The sequence below is a fragment of the Rhinolophus hipposideros genome (genome assembly GCF_964194185.1).
Source record: "Rhinolophus hipposideros genome assembly, chromosome: 2".
NCBI classification, from domain to species: Eukaryota; Metazoa; Chordata; class Mammalia; order Chiroptera; family Rhinolophidae; genus Rhinolophus; species Rhinolophus hipposideros.
Window position 1 is genome coordinate 107694646 of NC_138048.1, and position 15969 is coordinate 107710614.

A 15969-nucleotide genomic window follows, 5' to 3' on the forward strand; every position below is an offset into this window, starting at 1 on the left:
GGAACTCCAGGGAAAAGCTCAGCTGCTGCCTTTGGATAACAGGACAACAGTTCCCAGGCTAGCAGCGACGGACGCAGTTCTGGGACGTGCGTTTTCCATGACTGAACTGCGATCAGATCAACTGGAATCAGAGCGGAGAAGTGTTGTTGGGTGAAGGGGACTCTGGTGTAGGGACAGATGTGTATCTGGTGGCTTCGCGCTAGTCAGAAGCTGGCTTGGAGAACTTGTGAAACATACAGTATGCTCCCTGCCCCCTGCCAGCCTAAGTCTGAATTGGAGGGGGGCCGGCCCGTGTATTTTTTCGAAGCTCTCTAGGCAATTCGCCGGTGCTTCCCAAACACCTGGCATCTACCGGGCTGGCTGGCAGAGCAGCAAAGGTTTCCTCTCTTTGCTGCTCACCATCCTAATTTAAAAATAGTTTCGGAAGGGTCAGAATCACAGAGCCCCTCTGACACAGGGAACCTGCAGTGCCATGGTCAGGGGTCATCCAGAGTCAAAGGAGACTCAGGAGTTACGGCTCAGTCCTCAGATTGCTCACAAACGAGTTCCATTGTGAGGGACGACATGTGAAACAATCAGACCCTTTTATCCTTTCTTGCTGAACCTCAGTTAAAGGGAACATGTGGGTCTCAAAGTGGAGTTTGACATCACAGGGAAGGTGACCGCAGACGTGGACGGACCATGAAGACTCGGCCCACGGTCCGGGGCAACCCTGGCAAGTCTCTCCAGCTCATGGGCCTCAGTCTCCCTCTCGAGAAGGAAGGGCTGTGAGAAGGGTTTAGAGTTCCTTTCCGTCTTAAAATACAAAGTCAGGATAAGACTTCGAATGGGAGGAGTTACCGTCTCCACTGGAGAGAGAATTCCACCTTTCATGAAGATGCTAGATATGTTTAAGTTACTTCCAGTGAGTCCGCAACCCCTCAGTGACAGGGTGAGAAGTGGTCTCCTGGGCAGGGCAGAGATAACAGGCCAGGGCCAGGCAGGAGGGGCCACTAAGCTGTGCCTCTCTGGGCCGAGAGCAGGCATGGAGTGTCAACCCTAATCCGGGATTAGTGGGAGGGCAAAGAGAAACTGCAGGGCTGGCAGCCGGGTCAGGACGCCCGCCCACGGACGGACGAAACACCAGCCTGCTCAGCCAGGCTGTCCTCAGTGCTGCAACATGACGGCCCAGACCGGGGAGGGGGTGTGACAAGTCAGTAGAAGTAGCCGAGATCTCCAGATCCTATCTGCCTGCAAAACTTTGCATCTGAATTCAAATGAAGCAACACTTCCAGGCACTGGGAGAGCAGCACCTGACTCCACAGTCAGACCCAATCCACAGCCACGCAAAGCTGGCTGGGAAGTCTTTGAGCTTGAGCCCCGCCATTATGGCCTCTTCCAGGCAGGAGTCTGGAGACACTGTGGTCCCCAGGTCTGCAGGGCCTGGTCAATAGCAGACAGAGAACAGAGAAAACACAAGCCAGAGCTCTCCCCACCCCCCACCTCCTGCTCCAACAGAGCCAAGTGATTGGGTAGAAGGTTTCTTTCGAAACTAGTTGTTTCCTTCAGTGTTCTCAGCTTCACCTGACCTACCACACATTCCAGAGAGGAATTTCCTCCTTTCTTCCTCCCTCAACACTCCAGGCACAGGCGCAATCTGGAAGCACTGTGTCTAAGGGAATCCTGTTTTCGAAGCCAATCAAGAAATGTCAGGAAACAGGCAGAATGGGGTAAGCAGGGTTCTCCCAACTGCAGGAGGTAGGGTCATGCCTCTGCGCCTGAGACGGCCAGGAGGCCCAGGGTTAAAAACCGAAAGGATTCTCCAGGTCCTCCACCCAACACTCCCTTGAGTTTTAGACAGAGCAGGGACAAGGCTCAAGCCCACTAATGCCTCCACCCTAAGTGGACTCAGCTCCAGAACCTGGTCTGTGATACCAGGTCAATCAGGGGTCAATGACAGTAGCTTGGTGGGGAAACAAATCTGTGTTTGTTCCCATGAGGTCACATGGCTTTAGGGCTCCCAAAAGAGATTGAGCGGGCAGGAGGGGGGGCTTCTCTGCACAGAAGACGTCCAGCTCTGGACAGCAGGGGCACAGATTCTAGGCACCAAGACAGATGGCAGTCACCTGACGTTGAAGCCTTTTGTCAGCCAAAAGGTACAGTTATTTTTTCAATAGTTCAGAACACGGTTTTTCAAGTTGTTAGATTTATGCTCCTTTATACGCAAAGCTTTCTTGTTTTGTAAACCCATGGCCATGTGAGTCAAGGCCATGGCACAAGGACCAGGCAGAGGGCCTGCTCTGGAATATTTTGAAGGTTGATGGGTCCAGGCACGCACTATTCACTATTTCCAAAGCCAGTGGCTGTAGGCTTCTCTGCTGAGCTGCACAGGCAAGTGCAGGACCGTGGAAGCGAGGAGTATGGACAAAGGCTGGGGGGCACTTCCCCAAACACCCCAGGCCCTAAGTGCTCCTTTGGAAAGCCTGGAAATAGTAGATGCCAGGAGCTTGTCATTAAAGTAAGAGGTCTTAAAAGTAAAAATAATTCCCCACGTCATTGACCATGAGACACAAAACCACAGTGTGCTGCCGCAGAGTTCGGCCATAAGCCCCTGAGCTTTGGGGTAGGAGGCAGCTGGGTTCCAACCCCAGCTCTGCAGCCCTTAGGCTGTGTGTCCTTGGGCGGGGTACTTAACCTCTCAGCGCCTCAGGTCCTGACGTGTAAAGTGTGAGGAGTTGTGAGGATTCAGAGATAAGCCAGCAACACAATGTCTGGCGAGTGATTCGCCCTCAAAAAACGGTCAGTAATTTTACATGCCAGGGAATGCACACCTTTTGGAAAAACATTCTTGGTGAAACTCAGCTCCACAGCTGGAAGCACATTTGGGTCACAGTTATTCATCTGTCAGATGCAAAAGCGAAAAGTGTGCCCCGGGAGCCGGACCCACCTGGGCCTCCAGGAAGGGCAGGTATGAGCTGGAGGTGGAATGGGCCCCCGACAAGTGTCTCCAGCAGCCCGTTCCCCGCACCCCGACGAGTGGGAACAGGTCCCGTCGTTTCGCCCCCACTCCCCACCACGGAGCGCCCGTCTCCAGGGCCTTTCCCCGACTTTCAGGGAAGCCGCGCTGCGGGAAGGCTCACTCGGGAGCAGTCGGGGCTGCGGGTCCGCCGCTGGCACCCGCCCCGGCAGCCGCCCCACCGGCCTCACGGCCACTTACCCCTCTGCGGCCGGCCTCCCGGGTCAGGGCGGCCACCCAGGCGGCCTGCCACTGGCTCCTCCAGCTGTTGAGCGTCAGGACCCAGGCGAGCAGCGCGTCCGACTCGGGGCGCGGGTCCTCGCCGGGCTCCGCCGCCCGCCGCCGGGGCCGGGGGCGCGCCCTGGCCAGCGCCCACTGCGCCAGGTACAGGCCCACCGTGCCCAGGGCCACGACGAACAGCGACACCAAGAGCAGCCACTGGACCTCAGCGAGCCCCGAGCCCAGGCGGGACATGGCGATGGCGCATAGCCGGCGCGCCTCGCCCCGACTTCCAGGGCGGCCGTCCGGGGGGCGCGGGGGCGCGGCGGGGGCGCGGGCGGGAGGCCCGGGGCGGCGAGCGGGAGGAAACGCCGGCGGCGCAGGCGGCCCCGCCCGGGACGGCGCCCCAGCCCCGCACACCGCACTGGGGACGCGGCGGCCGGCGCGCCCGACTCGGCGTCTGGGCAGGTCCCGCGGCCGCGGCCAGCGCGTGTCCTCCTGCGCGCCGCCCGGGGCGTCCAGCCCGCCGCCCAGCAGTGGCCGGAGAGGCTGGGGCCGGGGCGGGGCGGGGCCGGGGGCGGGGCGGGGCCGGGCCTGGGGGCGGGGCGGGGCCGGGGGCGGGGCCGGGCCTGGGGGCGGGGCCTGGGCCCCGGGCGCCCGGGCCGTCTCCGCCCCCTTAAAGGCCCCGCGCGCCCGGCCCCCGCCGGGCCCCACCCTGTCGCGGCTCGGGCATCGCGCCCTCCACGTGCGCGCGCCGGGCCCCCCGATGCCTTCCCGCGGCGGCGCGGTGTCCCCACTGGGCGCCCAGCGCGGCTTCCTCCGGCGCTGTCTGCCCCCGGCGTGGCGACGCGACCGCGCGGTGCGCGGGACTTTCCAGTTAGTCAGCCGGACCCCACGGCTACCGTGGGGCTGGCTGGCTCGGCTTCCCTGTGCGAGTGTGCGTGCGTGTGCGTGTGCGTGCACGCCGCTGTGTGCCTGTGCGTGTGGCGGCGTGAGTTCTAGGATCACCATCCACCCTCCAGAAAGACGGTGTCTGGGTTTCACACACTTAGAAAGTCCCGAGAAATCGACGCCTTGCACCCCAAAGCCAGGCGGGCCTAGAGACTCGCCATCCTCGTCTGGATGTTATTTGGGAAGCAGTGTGCGGGCACGCGTGTGTGTGGCACGCCCCCTGTGCCCCTCGCCTTGCCGTCAGCCCCTATCCTGAGCTAGTGCCACAGTAACACTAGCTGGGGAGTCTCCGAGACCTAATGAAAGGCTTCAATCATAAAATAGTGATTCGCTGGTGTTCCGGCAGCTGCATGAAGGGCATTTGACCTCAGATTGGATGGGCTCCCATTTTGTTATCTGGCCAAAGCCTGCTGATGGGCCTGTCTGGTTGGTCAGACGAGTGGGGATTCTGACGGTGCCAAGGCAGCAGACGAGTCCTCTCTCTGTCTGGTTCCCTCTCAGTCCCTCTCTGCCACTGCGCTGGGTAAAGAGAAGTCTTAGAACCTGGCTCAGGGGGGGTTTTCTAAGAAGATGGGCTAGTTTGGCAGATCTGAGATTAGGACCTAGACCTGCTTCACAGGCTTATTGACACCTATTATGCAAAATCCCTGGGAAGAGCAGAGCAAAGAGAACCACAGAGGCTGTGATGGATCTACCTGGATACCAAGTATTAAAGATGAGTGCCAGCTGGAAAGGGGGAGATGGGTGTAAGGCATGTTCAGAAGTGTGTGTGTGTGTACAAAGGCCCTGAGGCCTGCATGTAGCTCAGTACCCCTGGAGGCAGATAGTGCAATGGGATGGTGTGACAGTTGGAGGGAGTCAGGGGTGGGGCAGGGGCAGCACATGAGTTATGGGTAGTAGACAGAGCCATGGAAAAGGAGAAGCAAGCTGTCTTAAGCAGAGTGAAAAAATGACATTTTATAATTTCACTCCCAGCAGCAGGTGGAGACTGGGTTGGAAGGAAGTGAAAGGGCAGAGAGCTCAGCTAGATGGTGACCCTCAGGGTCCCTGAGAAGGGTATAAATTTGGCCGAGAGCACTGGTAGGAAGAGAGGGATGGAGCCTCACAGGAGAGGTTCTTTCTTGCTGAGAGGCTGGAGGCCTGGAAATGAGGGTTGGCGAGTTGGAAACTGTGGGGCTGGAGCAGCAGGAGGTGGAAAAAATTTACACCTGAGGGCCTGGATTTTTTTTGAGAAGGAGGAAGGAATGGGGAGGCAGCTGGACTGAGAGCCCTTGTAGGGAACAAAACAGGAAGCTGGCAGGGAGCCGAAATCATCCAATTGCCCAGGTGAGCTGGGCAGAGAAGGAGGGGGGTGAACTAGCCCTTACTAGGTGGGTCTGATATTAGAAAGTGGAACTAGAATGGTCCTATCAGCTTTCTGCGAGTTACCTGGTCTTTAAACACGAGCTTGCCTTTCAGCCCACAGGCCCTTAAGTGTTGGGGAAATGGCTCTCCTTTTCTCGGAAATCTCCCCTTACTTGGAGCAAACGTTAGTTACTTTTCATCTGTAGCCAGATCTGTGCGGTTGAATAATTCAAGTCCTGCTGGCCCCCTTGCCAGAATAACAGGGATACCTAGATACCTTGGGCTCACGTCTCCCTGTTCCAGCACGAGTCCATGTGCACACGTGTGCATTGCTGTAACCATGTTGGCAGTTACAACATGGCCCATCCCGTGTGACTGGTGGAACCAGTCTCATTTCTCAGGGTCATGTCTCCGAGGCATCCCCCCTCCCCCCATTTAGAGGCTTGTAACAAACTGTGCATTGAATACCATCCCTGGTTTGGAATTTTTACAAAGGAATGTACAGATACAGGTATTGAATTACTTCCATGTAGAAACAAACATTGGGAGAGCAAGGAACTACCTAAGCTTACAGGAAAATGCAGTGGGCCAAAACGTGCAATAGCAACAGAGACATCTTGTGAATCTACGAAAAAGACCAGACTGCCTTCACTTCTGCTCCTCTGCGCGGAGAACACCGGACAGCTCAGCTCTCCAGTAAGGGCAGCATTTTCTCCACATGTGGTGACGTTCTTTGCCCCTGGCACGCTATCCTCTCCTGCACCCCATATTCCTCCAACCCTTCATCCAGATTGCAGCTCTGCCCAGGGAGGACGCTGTTTGTCACCCACCAGACTTCCCACTGGGTGGGGTTCCATCACTCTCCTCTCTGCAGAGGTCGTTTGCTGGTTCTAATGCTCCTAGAAGGAAACCCCTGTGCTTTGAATCTTCCAACTAGCTTACATGAGCTTTTGTGAGCAGATGGGGTGGAGGCCTGGGGGTCTGGATGCTGGCCATAGTTCCCAAGAGGGGCTCTCACACCGTGGTGGTGATGATGATAAAACCAGCTAGCAGGGGCCCAAGGGAATCCATCTTCAGATCAACCTAGGGGGACCACCAGAAGCAGCCAGCTTCCTGGAATATTCCAGAAGGCATTGCTCTGAGCCTTGGACCCACTGGGTCCCATGGGGGCAGGGAGGAAACGGCAGAAACTATGTATTCCAAATTCCTCCTCAGAGTATTCTGCAGTAACTGCTTGTGAGACCGGAGCACAGGATGCAGGAGGAAAGTCTCCATTGTTCTATTTTTTGTTTTAAAAATGTTCTAAAACGTTCCTCATGTGGACAGGCATTGCTTGCTGAGTGATGTGATGCCCGCCCAGCCACCCAGTCCTGGGTGCCTCATCGGAGCATGCAGGGTGGCGTATGTCAATGCCTTCTCTAATCCAGCCCAGGAGATTCCATGATGAGGTCTCATTTTAAAAATTAATAACTATGTCTAGTGTCATCTATGCTTCATATCTAGCCAAGTTATACTTATTAATACTAGAAATTAGTCATTACCATTGAGCTAGATATTCTTATGGGTTTATAAAAATACTTTAAACATTGGGATATATACATAAATACCTGTACAAAATTTTGTTAATTATCGTGGGTTTCTAGGAGCGGAAAGGAAAGGTCCAGGGAATTTGCAGTTTGTCTCTGAGTTGGCGAACCTTCTTCTTTACCCCGTAGCAGTTTGCATGATGGTGGTGGTGGTGGTGGTGCTGGCGGTGCTGGCGGTGCTGGCAGTGGTGGTGAGGATGGCTTGAATTATCAAGTTATGCCTCCGATGCCCAGATGGACCTGAGCCCCAGGCCCCAGCGGGTCTGTGATGGGAGACCTGGGATGGACGACCTGTGAATAGAAGTGGTCAGCTTCTTTCAGTGACCCTTGAGAAAAGACATTCCAAGAATTCCCTCTTCACAAAAATACTTTTAAGATTTGGCTCCATGCCTTCAGCAGTGGGGTCTGTGGGGACGTGTGACCCAATCTCCTTGGCTACAGTCGCGCAGACTTAGTCATTTCCACCATCCGAGGCTCTGGGGTGCTTTGGGTCCATTTCCTGTCATGCCTGTTGGGCGATTCGGGAAGCCTGCAAACCCAATCAAAGGTCACGGGCAGCCAGAGCCCCGCCCTGCGCCAGAAGGGGCCTCCTGCTCCATAAGCGACCTCGGATGCTCCTCTGGTCACATGCATGACTTATTGAGACACTGTTCATGGAGCCTTCCTGGCAGCAAAGCAACCATACTGCCTAGCTGCAGAAACTCCGAAAGCATCCGAAGGGCTGGGAGGAAGTTCCTGAGTCTGCAGACCAGGACACACGCCAGCTGACCCTGGCAGGAGCGACTATGCTAGAGATAGAAGTCATGATCCAGCAAGCCCCTTCTTCCATCCGCGTCACTGCAGGTCCCTGGGCTGGGTGTTCCCACAGGTGCACCCCCCGTGGTGGGCAGCTGGCAGGTGGGCACTGCGATCGTCGCTGTGTGTACCAGCAGACACACAGGAGGCTCTCCACTTGATGGGCTCACTTAATTTTCATGGCAACGCTCAGAGTGGCATCATCATTTTAAAAGTGAGGAAACTGAGTTCAGAGAGGCTGAGACACTTGTCCAAGGCCACACAGCGAGAAGTTTGACCCCCAGGGGCCATTCACCAAAGCCCACGTTCATTCCATCAAGTTTTATAAAGCAAACAAATTCTACTAAAAAGAAAGGAATGTTAAAAGGAAGGAAGGAAGGGGTCCCTCTTCTCATGTCCTTGACCAAAGATCTGTCTAAAGAAGATGAATTCCCTTTTGTGTTCTGAAGTCCGGGAGACATGTAGTCTTTCAAACCCAGAGGAGAGGAAGTTCATTTAGAGTTCATTCGAGGGACTTGTATGGAGCTTCTGCTGTGTCCCAAGCCTTTTCTGGGAAGATACAGACGAGTCCTCCCCAGTGCCTGCTGTGGAGATGGCCGGCCAAGCAGATGGTCATCCTGCAGGTGCCCCCGAGGAGGGCCTTCCAGGCTGCCTCCTCCCACCTAAGAGTGAACAGCCAACAGGATGTGCCCTCACCTCCCCCCACCCCCAGGAGCCTGAGTCATACCACACTGCAGGGAGGTGGCTGGGCAGGGTCACAGGCAGAGATGCCAGCTGCTGCGGGCCGGCCAGCTTGCCAAGAGCCTGCCCTGGGCCACCCAATGATGCGGTCCTTGCATCTCTGCGCCCATGCCAGGCCGACAGAGGAATGTGACCCAGATGGCAGACTTCATCCCCACCAGGTGGCTCAGTTAGGCCTCCTTAGAATTGCCCAAGAGCAAGTGGGTTTGGCAACTTTGTCTGCGTCCCAGGCTGGGACCAACCTTATGAATGAAAACATTTAACCTTGTGTTTTCTATATGCTGAAAAAGTACTTTCAAGGAAGCGGTTACCCTAATTGTCTGTTTTCCCTGACTCAGAAGAATGCTGAGCTTGCACTTGTCCGGTGATATCTGAGCTCGTTCTGCTGGAGGGTCCAATGTGACCACCCTATAGAAGTCGTGGTCTGGGGGACTCTTCAGGTGGCAGTGGGAGCCTGGTGGAGAGCACCCTGAGGAAGAGAACGATGAAGGCACTGAAGACAGGTGCCCCATCCTCACTTTTGCTGGGACTTTGAGGCTGCAGCTGGGGCGGTGGGGGGGTGGGGGGGGTGGCCGTGGGGGCTTCTAGCTGGGGACGGACCCCTGAGCTGCACAAAGTGACGCTGTGCTGCTCCAAGGTTCTCAGAAGCTGCTGGATACGCCTGTGCAGTCCCACTGACTCAGCCATTCCTGGTGCTGACTTTGGAATAACGTGGGGTCCATATATGGTTCAGCTAGAGGAGGGCGTGCTCCTGCTGGTAGGCCAAGCCCTGAGAGCTGGAGGGAGAATCATGGGACCCCGGCAGGGCACATTCCGTGTAAGTAACATTTCGCCTGCATTTTAGCTTAAAATTGTCCTTTGTGTTATGGTGTGTGTTTTTTTTTTTTTTTTTTTTTTTAAGTCCTTGCTGGGCACAAGGATAGAATCAACTAAATATCTGGAGGGATATTTAGCCTCTGTCAGAGTTAAAGGAAACTACTGTTAATGGGCTTTAAAAACAATCCAGCAGCACCTGTCTTCCTGCAAATCACTAAGGGACTCTTTACAAATGACTGTTATCCATTCCAGGGACTCACCAAATCACCCAATAAGTTCTGCCGGTCCAGAAAATATCAAAGCCTGGAAACAACTGATCTTGTGATTAAAAGAGGAAACATGCATGCCTTCTGTTTGCCTAGCACGTAGCAAGAACTCCTGTAATAAGTAACTCACCAGGGGCAATGTGGCTCGAGGGTGGCAGAGCCAGATGTGGCCCAGGTGTTCCCAGCAAGTCTGTACGATGTCCCTGTGAATAAAAGTGCAATTCTACAAACCAGGCTCATTTTTCACTGGTTCTGATGGAGTCATCATCTCTCCCTCTGCTCAGGGTGAGAGGTGACTGTACCTGTGACCATCTGAGGTCATCGCAGGCACACGCGAGATGCATCATTTCCTGGCAGAGTCCCTTGCAGAAGCCCAGCCAGCTCCCTCTCAGGGGCCCCTCTAAGCCCACAGTGGGGGACAGCAGAGCAGGGGGACAGCACCGGGGACCCCAGGTTTCCTTCCCCGTCCGGTCCACTGGTTCTCCTGGAGTTAAGGGGTCACGTAGATGAAGCCAGGAACTCTGAGGAGGGAAGCAGCCCAGACCCTCACCCTCCAGGCTTTTCGCCAGATGACAGCAAGAAGGTGACTGAGGGGTCCCAGGGGAGAAAAGGATCCCTCTTAGCTCCTCCCTTGCTGTTTGTGTGAGCTCATCACGGTCCTGCCTCATGTGTGTTTGAAATGCATGTATTGTTTTAATGTCATACTTCTGTGTCCAGCAAGAGGGGGACAAAGTACCCTGGGAACTGCCCTGTCCCTACACTTCTAGGAATGCTGCAGAGAACACACCAGCAGCCTTTCCAATGCACAGCCAAGCTTCACTGACACGGGGTCTCAGGGTGGGTGTCCCCACAGGAAAAGGAAAAAAGAAGACCAGGTGATTTCCGGGGTACCTGCCCCCCTTGCTCTGGGGCAGGAAGGGATAGGCTCGGTGTCCTTGGCCACCAAGGAGCAGAAGCCACGTTTCAGGCCATGGAGATCAGATGAGTGGGGAGAGGGTGGAAATGAGACTGTTACATTGAACAGACCCTTCGAAGGGGAACCAGGAAATAAATGTGCGAGGAATAAGGGGTGACATCAGGGAAACTGGTCTGCATTTATACCAACTGCAGGATCTCAGAAATGCATGCAAACATTCAGAAAAGGGGGTGTCGGGCTGGGGACACTCAGGGCCCCCACAGAAACCCCTCCGCCTGGCAACGTTGTTTGTGACCCCGAAGACCTCTCAGCTGAACTGCTTCATGGAACAGAATCCAAGGTACAGAATCCCTGGGAAAGTCACCAGCTGAGACCACAGAGCTTTTTACTCAATTCAATCGACCTTGAACTAACGAGTAGGTAAAAACTTTAAAGGGGATTGAATACGGCCACCTTTTGATCTTAGCCCTCAGGATAATGCGGGAAAGTGGGTAAAACAGGTGATTATTGTCCCTGTTTTACAGTAGGAAGCAGAAGTCCAGAGAATCCCGGAACGTATGGAGGCCCAACGATTGTTCCCAACGCAGCTAAGGGGCCACAAGTGCTCGCTCCTCACAATAACCCCCTTCCTAGCTGAGAACAGACTTGTCGACTCAGGTGACCAGAGAGTGGCCAAGCCTTGGTCTGAGCGCGTTTTCCTCAGATGTCAGTTCATGACATACGTACACCTTGGGAATCACTTGCTGGGAATCACTCGCTGGTTAGGCCCCAGCTGTTGGAAAGGGCTGCGTGGCATTATTGGCTCCAATAATAAAACCATACATATTCATTTTTTAAAAAGCATCAAAGCTGCTCTGCGGTGAGAAATAAAAAGTGCCCGGGCCCCACCGTGGACCCCCACCAGGCAGTTCCTGAGGGCAGAATCGGTTGTTCACAGCCCTTTATTCAAGTGCAGTGATCCAACTCATTTGGGGAGGAAATGGTCTTTTTAAAATTACTTGTCTGTTTAAAAAAAAGTTGATCTACGAAGTGGTGCAAAATTGAAGGAACAGGAGAAAGATGTTGTCTGTCTACGTGCCGTTCCGTTGTTGCCACAGGTGTGTTTAGTGTGGAAATCTGCCCTTCTGAGGGACAGGCGGTAGTGGGTTGTCCTGCTCTGTGTGCCGTGTCCCTGAGGCCTCCCGCCCGCGTTTCACCCGCGTCCACCTGTCCGCAGCTGCAGGGTGGGGTCTCCCGGACACTGAGGCTTCGAGGACTGGGGCCACTGTGGACAAAGAAAGGGCTTCCTCTCTCTCTCTCTCTCTCTCTCTCTCGCTCTCTCTCTCTCTCTCTCATCTCCACAAGGGTTCCCTGTGTGAGGTCCAGATAAATGACGTGAGCAACCGAAGTTCCTCTCTCCCAGACCATGTAGAGAATACACGTGGGAGAGGCTTCCTGTGCTGGGTTTATAAGATTTGAAGATTCTAGAGAGAGGAAGTGACAACGGGAACATCCTTTTAGGGTGGGGCAAGCTGGGCTAAGCAGTGCCGAGAGTGATAAATGGGTGTCACAGACCGGTGGCCATCCAAGGAGGCCATTAGAGGCGCTGTCCTGGTGCAGGTGGCCCAGCGGCAGACCTGCTACTCTTATTGGTGCACCCGTCATATTTAATGAGCTCTGTCCTGAGGAGGCTGAGGGAGCCAGGCAGGCGACGTGGTGGGACCTGCACCCTCTCCTTCGTGCTGTAGCCCTGGGACCAGCCAAGAGACTGTAGGTTCCATTTCTATCAAATGGCCAGGACAGGCAAATCCACAGGAAGCAGGTGAGCGTTTGCCAGGGGTGGGGGGTCACTGCTGATGGGGACAGGATTGCTTTGCGGGGTGAGGAAAATATTCTGGAACTGGATGGTGGTGATGGCCGCACATTTTGAGGGCACTAAAGGTCAGTGAATTGCACACTTTAAAATGGTTCCAATGGTCAACTTTATGGTATGTGTATTCTATCACAACTTAAAAAAAGAGATTGGCTGATGATTTAACAAATGTTGGGAGAAATTTCTCTCAGTTAATTTTAATCATGTACCTTCAGCTTTTAATAAGGTCCCATATAAAGATGATTCATTTGAAAAACATTTTGGGTCCTTAAAAAACCCAGAAGACTTTGTTTTTCACCGAGGACCCTTCAGTTAAGTCTGCAGTGGCTTCCCTCTTGGCTGTCCGCTCAGGTCCGTCTCCCAGTTTAAGCTAAGACGTGACTGAGTTAGGCCACCGCGGCCATTTCCCCAGCTGCCTCTTGACTCAGAGGGAAGTCCAACAACTGTCCACCTCAAGGGCCTGCTCCCCAGTGGTTTCAGTTCAGTTCTTAGGTTTTTAACTGTTCGGGTCTATATTTAGTATACTTTGCTCATGTCCTTGATGAGAAGGGAACCACAACTAGAGGTTCAGAAAAAGAAGCAAACTTGGAAACCAAAGCATCTGGGTTATTATGAAAAATAAAATTCAGGTAGGAGCAGACGTTTGCTGATCAGGGGGTTGCCTGGGACCTTCTAGTTTTGCACACGTTGTCCTAGAGCCTCGGTGCTGCTAAATATTCTCTTGTCACCCCAGGAGAGGAGGGAAACCATGGAATGCTGGTGGGGGACAGAGGACAATGCTCTGACAACGGTCTTCAAAGTAAAACTGCGTGGAAGTCATTTGTAATTGTGATTTGTTTTTTGTTTCACATATTCATATTTCCAGGTTTTTAAAGGAAAAAAGAAAAGTCCATGTTTGCTCTCCTTTCTCCTTTTGGTCAGCATCTGATCCCCCCACACCTACTGCATTCACATCCTCTTCTCGTCCCTCCGAGCTGCCACCCAGCCGGCCTCCCAACTTCCACCAGCACCGTGTTCCCCACACATTTTTGGAAGTGTTTCCAGAGAGGGGTCAGTGGGATTCTAGAGTCTCCGTTCACCGACCCTAACTTCCGACCCAGTGCATAAGTAGTTCTTGCAGAGCTCTTGCTTTTTCCTGCGCCCCACTAAGTGTTTTTTTCTGTTTAATTTTGGCTTTGCCCACGATCTATTCGCTATTCCCCCAGCTTTGATTTTGTCTGCACATCTGATCGACATCAGCGTGACTTCCAAGTCTTCGTTCCAGAAGTGGGTGTCAGCACTGGCGGCGGCATGGCAACAGTGGGGACTCGCCAGCCGCGGCTTGGGTCCTCCGCCCTCCGCCTCCTTCTGGAGGCTGGTTCTCCAAGCGGTTATGGAGATTACCTTCATTATTTCTTGGGTTATCGTTCTGACAACCAGACCCACAATGAAAATGAGGCTGTTTACATTCACTCGTTCCTTCCTTCCTTCCTCCCTCCCTCCCTCCCTCCCTCCCTCCCTCCCTCCCTCCCTCCCTCCCTTCCTTCCTTCCTTCCTTCCTTCCTTCCTTCCTTCCTTCCTTCGGCATCCCTGGGGCACAGCCGGGCCGCCGCTCTGTGCCACGTGCTGCTGTCCCCACCCTGGACCAGCCTGAAGAGTCACATCCCCACCTCGTGTCAGGTGACTCGGGCCCCACCTCCTGTCCTCCTGACCTGCTTCTCACCTCAGCCCCGCTCTCTCACCAGCTGTGCCCAGATGGAGCCTGGTAGCACTTTGTCTCAGCGGCACCAGGCATCTCTGCCCTGGGTTTCTCTGTTGCCTCTGCCTGGCACTGCCACAACCATTCTGGAACATATGGAAATCTTGAAATGACAGACCATCAACATGCCCTGAGACAAGCTTTGGCCAGTGGTGACAGGAGATGGAAGGCAAGCACTCCCTTTGGTGTCTCCCTGCTCAGAGGCACACCCCGCCCCACCTGACTGTCCGCAGAGGGTCCCCGGCAGGAGGAGGCCCTCAGTACACAATACCTCCCTCCTGGGTGGCCCCTTCTTCCCTGCCTCGCTCTTCCCAGCTCCCACCTGCTCCCTGGATCACTTCCCCAAATAAATCAGCAGGGAGCAAATTCTTGTTCCTTGTGGAGACCCAGCGAAAGCCTACACAAGGGGCTCACAATCTAGTAGGATGGACAAAGGTACCCCAAGCCATCAGTTACCAAGCAATGTGGTGAGGGTTAACGGGAGCACTTCACAAAGCGTGGGGGCACAGAGAAAGACGGCCCGACTCTGTTAGGGGGCAGTTGTGGGCCAGGGAAAGGTTGACCTGGGTCTTGAGTGTAAGTAGCAACAAACAAGGTTGAAGAGGAAGTGGGGGTGGGAGGGACAGCCAGTCTAGATGGCGTGTTCAAAGGCCAGGAAATGAGAGCAGCCTGTGCTCGGAGGTTCTGCGTACATCTGGCGAGATATTCGAGTGTCTGGTGGGGCCTGATTGCGACGAGTTCGCACATGAAGGCAGAGCCTCGTCAAAGTGACTTGTCAAGGGTCTGGCTTTACCCGAAAGGGGACTATCCAAGGACGGGGCACAGAAGTGGCTTCATCACATTTATCACTGGGGCTTCACTACTTAGAGTGGTTTGGTACCAGCGGCTTCAGCACCACCTGGGAGCTTGTTGGAAATGCCCCAGGCCTGTGGAATCAAAACCTGCGTTTTAATAAGAGCCTGGGGAATTTCAGGGCACGTTAAAATGTGAAAAGCCCTGTCCCAGGACACTTTGCAGTGGAGGCTTCTGGCTGGCATGGGGATGGGCGTGGGGATGGGACTGGGGGTGGAGGTGGGGCATCGCCATGAGACATGAGGAGGTGGAGGGCTCACTGGCACCTACTAAGGAATCTGGCAGAGTGAGACAGGAAGGAACTGGGACACCTGGCAGGGCTCACCCATGGGTGAGGTGACATACTTCATGGAAATGTAGGGTGGGAGCAGCTTGGAGGGGGGGTGGATGGAATTCTGCGGGGGGAAGAGACATCTGCAGGGCCTAGCTGCGGTCTGGAATGCAGAAACCACAGGTGTGGGCTGGCAGCTGATCAGAGTCAACTGCCAGCTGAGAGAGAGTCTGTGCTGTTTTCTAAATCTGCAAACCATCTGCTTTGTGATCTGGTCTAAATGGTGGTCAGGGAGTAACGGCTACCTGACCAGGCTGAAATTCCTGGAAACTACCTTGTAAAAAAGTGGGACACTGACACTGTCCCCTTTTGTTTGCACCTTATATTGGGATCTCTGAGTGCTGCCCCCAAATAGCACCCTTCTTTCTAACCGGGGTGCTAAGTTGGGAGTGAAGTAATGAGCAAATAAGGGTGCAGACTGTCACCTTTAGTGCTGGTGAGCTAAACTGAGGACTTGGCCCGAGGTCTCTTAGCCCAGTTGGTTTGTTAATGCTGAGCCCCCCAAATCGGGTAGATCCAGGCACCCAAATCCAGGCAGGCCTGGCAGGCAGCCCCACTTCCTGCAGG

At 54.4% G+C, this 15969-nt stretch overlaps 1 protein-coding gene across 2 annotated transcripts in view; it reads right to left on the reverse strand.

The window, feature by feature from the left end:
- C2CD2 (C2 calcium dependent domain containing 2) overlaps nucleotides 1-15969 on the reverse strand; it is a gene marked incomplete at its 5' end in the record, with an annotated part of 89326 nt that overhangs the window by 45200 nt on the left and 28157 nt on the right. The window contains one exon of one of the 2 annotated variants that reach the window (XM_081027469.1): nucleotides 3197-3469. The exons of the other annotated variant lie outside the window; for it this stretch is intronic. Within the exon in view, the coding sequence (XP_080883595.1) occupies nucleotides 3197-3469 (273 nt within the window). Of the gene's footprint in view, nucleotides 1-3196; nucleotides 3470-15969 lie in introns of those variants that run through there. 2 annotated transcript variants of the gene reach the window in all.